General features: G+C 36.8%; 1 protein-coding gene across 2 annotated transcripts in view; it reads left to right on the top strand.

Annotated features, from left to right (window-relative positions):
- The window catches only part of LOC110466956 (N-alpha-acetyltransferase 60-like), an 8,454-nt gene extending 3,128 nt beyond the window's left edge, over window positions 1-5,326 (top strand). The window contains exons 3-7 of one of the 2 annotated variants that reach the window (XR_002464786.1): window positions 335-464; window positions 651-747; window positions 1,022-1,256; window positions 2,268-4,455; window positions 4,752-5,326. Coding sequence is in view for 1 of the 2 variants with exons in the window: in XM_021523780.1 (XP_021379455.1) it covers window positions 335-464; window positions 651-747; window positions 1,022-1,256; window positions 2,268-2,400 (595 nt within the window). In the remaining variant the exon portion in view is untranslated. Of the gene's footprint in view, window positions 1-334; window positions 465-650; window positions 748-1,021; window positions 1,257-2,267 lie in introns of both variants that reach the window. The other variant, XM_021523780.1, reaches the window with a different exon arrangement.
- Window positions 5,327-6,078: the final 752 nt, after the last annotated feature.

Here is a 6,078-nt window from a genome sequence, read left to right as displayed (position 1 = left end):
TCAGGGGTTTTGGAGAAGAAGTCGAAAATGTAAATTGTTTACGGACGCACGACGGACGACGGACGACGGACGACGGACGACGACGGACAAAAGGCGATCGCAATAGGTCACTTGAGACTTTGTCTCAGGTGACCTAAAAATCTTGCTAATAGTGATTGCAGTGAGGTGTTATATAATTATTGTAAGTAAAGAAAAACACAATTATTTTTTGTTAAATTATACCTATATGATAAAGATCCAGAAATGTAGTACATTGTAATACCAAAGGGTATACATTCCCATATATCTGCATATATAGACTATCAGAACTTGTAATTTAATGGTTTTGTTACAGATATCCGGATACTTGGTACCAAGAAATAACCTCCAACCCCAAGTTTTATTCATTGGCTGCAACCTACCATTCAAGAATAGTGGGAATGATTGTGTCAGAGGTCAAGTTACTATCTTCCATCAATAAAGAGGTAGCTCCAGTCACTCGGCTATTACATCTTCATGCTCCTTTGACTTTTCTTACAGGGAATTATTTTATAATCCTATTTTATTATATTACTTGGTTACTATAGATTTCTATATCCTAGATTGGGATGTATAAAAGAATAAGTTCAAAAATTGCCTTATTGATAATACATGAATATATTCCTCCACAGGATGCTGACATTCTGGCCAATCATCATCCTCCGACTTCTCAGGTTGCCTACATACTGAGCCTAGGGGTGGTTGTGGACTTCAGGAAACACGGGATTGGTAAGGCCAGAGTCTGGTAACTGTAGATCTATGATATATGTAGGTCAATTGTTCAAGTACTTTACTACCACTTAAGAACTACTTTTCATTTGAGGTAGTATAATGAGCAAATTATGAAATACTGGCTCATTAGGACATAATTTCTATAATGAACTAGTTATGTTACAACACGTAACTGTCTGTAGAAATCTGTCGACAATTCAATGACATCACTCTATCAACTTTGTTTCGTAAGGGTTTTTGATCTCCTGTTTAATGCTGTATTCTTTTTCAGCTTCCTTGCTATTGGACAGCCTGATCTCTTACCTAACATCAAAAGATCGCTGTAATTGTAAGGCTGTATACCTTCATGTGCTTGCTACAAATGTAATTGCTATCCGGTTCTACGAGAAGCGTCGATTCCAAGCTCACAGTTTCCTGCCTTATTACTACTCTATTCAGGGTAAACCCAGGGATGGATATTTGTATGTGTTGTACGTCAATGGAGGAAAACCACCCTGGTCTTTTATATATCCTTTTCATTATATACTCAGGAATGTCCGTTATGTTTGGAAAAATATCAAATTAATCAAAATGTCTGAAAAGAAAAATGCAGCAGCTATGTTCTACTTAGTAAGATATTGATTGCTTTATTTTTGGACTTGATGACTTTAAGATATGTTATAATTTCAGGTAATATGTGTTCAATTGACCCCAAATAAATATATGTAATGAATTGTTTACTTACTAGTTAAGATTAAAGTAACTCTAGGGTATCCTGTGGTCTCAGCCTCCCACCTGAAAACAAGCTTTTGGATTAATTAATTTTTGAAATGCTTCTCACTCCATGAGCATGAAACTTAGACACTTGCTGGTTCCATTTTGTATCCGAGTGTGATATAACGGCAATTTTATGTTCAAATTGTTTGAAAGTTTTCTGACTTTTACCGTGATTTGAACTTGTTTTTATATCAAAACTCACTTACTCACGTAATAAAAGATTTTGTGGTAGGCATTTTTTAAATGATTCTAACTCCATGAGTGTGTTTCCCACACATCTTCTGTTTGATGTTTTAAATGACTCTAACTCCAGGAGTGTGTTTCCCACACATCTTCTGTTTGATGTTTTAAATGACTCTAACTCCATGAGTGTGTTTCCCACACATCTTCTGTTTGATGTTTTAAATGACTCTAACTCCAGGAGTGTGTTTCCCACACATCTTCTGTATATGCTTCAGTTTGATCAATTAAATGTTTAATTTAGCTTTCCTTTCACATGAATTAAATTTGGTTAATGTCATTTTAGTCAAAAGATCACATTATGATAATTATTGTAATAGAATAAGTATGTTACTATGATGTGATGTTTTTGCTATAAACTTTGAGGAATGCATCTTATACTACATTTTAATCCTACAATACTGTATGGTATATAAATTAGAACTCAAGGTCATGGAATCAAATTAAAGGGTAAAGCTTTCACCTGTGATGCATTTTTCTACCAAACTTCAAAATCAGCTACTTTCCTTAACACACTTCACTGATTACCTGGTCAACTGTGGAGTGATGGTGTCCAGGCTTCAGCCGTGCGCCTTGCCAAGACAAATTGTGCGGTCAGTTCGGGGATGGCTGTGTCGTCTACTTGCAGGAGCCACATCCAACTACTCTAGTTAGTTGTCATTCCAACCTGTTTTTATATGTGTGTCACAGAGTACAAATGTTCATTAGTGTCCCACCATTAATTGTATCATGTTCTCTTATGTTACATGAAAAATGTAAACTAATTTATTCGACAGCCAAAATTGTTAACCAACAACAGTATTTCGTTTTTGATTGCTAGTTTTATCTCTGGCAACAAAAATAGGTATACGGTACAAAAAAGTTTGTATGTGTGACTGATTGACAATAAGTGCAATAAATATGCAGATATAGCTTTATAGTATGATGGTATGAATATCATGTAATACAGACACATGTATGTAACATCCAGTTTACAAGACCATTCTAATTAAAATTAAAGTAATTGTAGCTTTAAATCCAGTATTTGATACAAATTTGTTTTTACAAAGTGTGAAAGTGTTAAATGTTAATGTCAGATCGGGGTAGTAGCTGCTACCGAACGCACTACCTTTCTTATTGTAGTTTGGTAGCTTTGTTACCAAGGTCTAACGCTGTACAATTAGTGACATTTGGTTTGACGACAAGCAATATTCCTATGTTGATTTTGTTTTATTTAGACATGTGCTGTAATTTCATCTGAGTTGTGGATGTCTTCTGAATATGGGCACTACCAGAACACTTTGGGACCTGTTTACGAATAAGTCTTTATCCACCATGACTAGCAGACATTGTCTTTAGACTTCAAACACAAATGTAGGTAAATTTTACATAGGCATTATTTTCTGAAAGGAGTTTCTCATATGAGGTAATGGGGATATGGAAATTAAGAATTCCCCATACCTACAGAAGATTAACTCTTTTCATATTTTGTGTTCAGAACATAACGATAGCTTAGAAAAATTGTATATTAGGGGTGGATAATTCAAGAAATTTTGATATCACAGTATTTTAGAGAACATTGAAATATATCACAAGAATATAGTTTTGTTAGAAATTCAATACATTTAAAGTCAGCTTTTCATAGACTGAATGTAAAGTGAACACCACTCTAGCATGTTTTGATGATTATATGTGTGATATTGGAAGTTAACGATCAAAGCAAGTTTAATTTTGGATACTACATGTAACACTGTTTCTGTGAAATTATTTCATAACTGCTTAGTATGATTTTTTTGCAATATAATGCCATTTCAAAAACAAATTACAATATATTAATGAACAGATATTGCGATATATTGGTGATTATTATTGCCAACCCCTAGTTTGTAAATCTTGTTACATTGCCAAGTTGGGAGGTAATAGGTAGAGGTTGGCACAGTTAATTATGTTGGGTAAAATGTACTTACTATCTTCATGTCCTATGTTAAGATGCAACACAAAGCTAATTGATGGGTGATTTTGTTGGGTGATGAAGAATGCAGGGTTTAAATGTGGTTATGCTGGTTACGTGTGCTGTTAACTGGTATAGCAAAGAAATGTCAGTTTTCTGACCTCAAGTACCCTTTCTTACATTACACTAGTCCTCCTTCTAATAAACTGACAAAAATCTTGTAGATGCACTAGGATCATTTATGAACAAACAAAGAAAATTAGTCTTTATGATTATTAAATGCATTTGCAACCATAATCAAATACCATACATGTATCGAACATGACCTTGTTGTAGACCAACCACTGCTGTTGTTGGTATCTATGGTAAAATTGATAGACCGACAAGTGCTGTTGTTGGTATCTATGGTAACATTGATAGACCGACAAGTCCTGTTGTTGGTATCTATGGTAAGTGTTAAACCAACCACTGCTGTTGTTGGTATCTATGGTAACATTGATAGACTAACAAGTGGTGTTGTTGGTATCTATGGTAACATTGATAGACCGACAAGTGCTTCTGTTGGTATCTATGGTAACATTGATAGACCGACAAGTGGTGTTGTTGGTATCTATGGTAAGTGTTAAACCAACCACTGCTGTTGTTAGTATCTATGGTAACATTGATAGACTGACAAGTGCTGTTGTTTGTATCTATGGTAAGTGTTAAACCAACCACTGCTGTTGTTGGTATTAATGGTAACATTGATAGACTGACAAGTGCTGTTGTTGGTAATTAAGGTAATGGTGGTTGACCAACCACTGCTGTTGTTAGTAATTAAGGTAATGGTGGTTGACCAACCACTGCTGTTGTTGGTATCATTGGTAACAGTGTTAGACCAACCACTGCTGTTGTTGGTATCTAAGGTAACAGTGGTAGACCAACCATTGCTGTTTTTGGTATCTAAGGTAATAGTTGTAGACCAACCACTTCTGTTGTTGGTATCTAAGCAAGTGTTAAACCAGACCAACCACTGCTGGTGTTGGTAATTAAGGTAATGGTGGTTTACCAACCACTGCTGTTGTTAGTAATTAAGGTAATGGTGGTTGACCAACCACTGCTGTTGTTAGTAATTAAGGTAATGGTGGTTAACCAACCACTGATGTTGTTGGTATCTTTGGTAACAGTGTAAGACCAACCACTGCTGTTTTTGATAACTAAGGTAACAGTGGTAGACCAACCATTGCTGTTGTTGGTATCTAAGGTAACAGTGTTAAACCAACCTCTGCTGTTTTTGGTATCTAAGGTAATAGTTGTAGACCAACCACTTCTGTTGTTGGTATCTAAGCAAGTGTTAAACCAGACCAACCACTGCCGTTGTTGGTATCTATGGTAACAGTGTTAGACCATCCACTGCCGTTGTTGGTATCTTAGGTAATGATGGTAGATCAACCACTGCAGTTGTTGGTATCTATGGTAACAGTGTTAGACGAACCACTGTAACAGTTTTAGATGAACCACTGCCGTTGTTGGTATCCACGGTAATGATGGTAGATCAACCACTGCAGTTGTTGGTATATAAGGTAACAGTGTTAGACGAACCACTGCCGTTATTGGTATCTATGGTAACAGTTTTAGACCAACCACTGCTGTTGTTGGGACCTAAGGTAATGGTGGTAGACCAACCACTGCGGTTGTTGGGATCTAAGGTAATGGTGGTACACCAACCACTGCTGTTGTTGTTATCTAAGGTAACAGTGTTAGACCAACCACTGTTGTTGTTGGTATCTATGGTAACAGTTTTAGACCAACCACTGCTGTTGTTGGGATCTAAGGTAATGGTGGTAGACCAACCACTGCTGTTGTTGTTATCTAAGGTAACAGTGTTAGACGAACCACTGCCGTTGTTGGTATCTATGGTAACAGTTTTAGACCAACCACTGCTGTTGTTGGGATCTAAGGTAATGGTGGTAGACCAACCACTGCTGTTGTTGTTATCTAAGGTAACAGTGTTAGACGAACCACTGCCGTTATTGGTATCTATGGTAACAGTTTTAGACCAACCACTGCTGTTGTTGGGATCTAAGGTAATGGTGGTAGACCAACCACTGCTGTTGTTGGGATCTAAGGTAATGGTGGTAGACCAACCACTGCTGTTGTTGTTATCTAAGGTAACAGTGTTAGACGAACCACTGCCGTTATTGGTATCTATGGTAACAGTTTTAGACCAACCACTGCTGTTGTTGGGATCTAAGGTAATGGTGGTTGACCAACCACTGCTGTTGTTGGGATCTAAGGTAATGGTGGTAGACCAACCACTGCTGTTGTTGTTATCTAAGGTAACAGTGTTAGACCAACCACTGCTGTTGTTGGTATCTCAGGTTGCATTTTTAGATCAACCACGTGCACTGCTGTTGTTATCT

This window comes from Mizuhopecten yessoensis, unplaced genomic scaffold (genome assembly GCF_002113885.1).
Source record: "Mizuhopecten yessoensis strain PY_sf001 unplaced genomic scaffold, ASM211388v2 scaffold11149, whole genome shotgun sequence".
Taxonomy (NCBI): Eukaryota; Metazoa; Mollusca; class Bivalvia; order Pectinida; family Pectinidae; genus Mizuhopecten; species Mizuhopecten yessoensis.
This window is presented reverse-complemented; position numbering and strand designations above follow the sequence as displayed.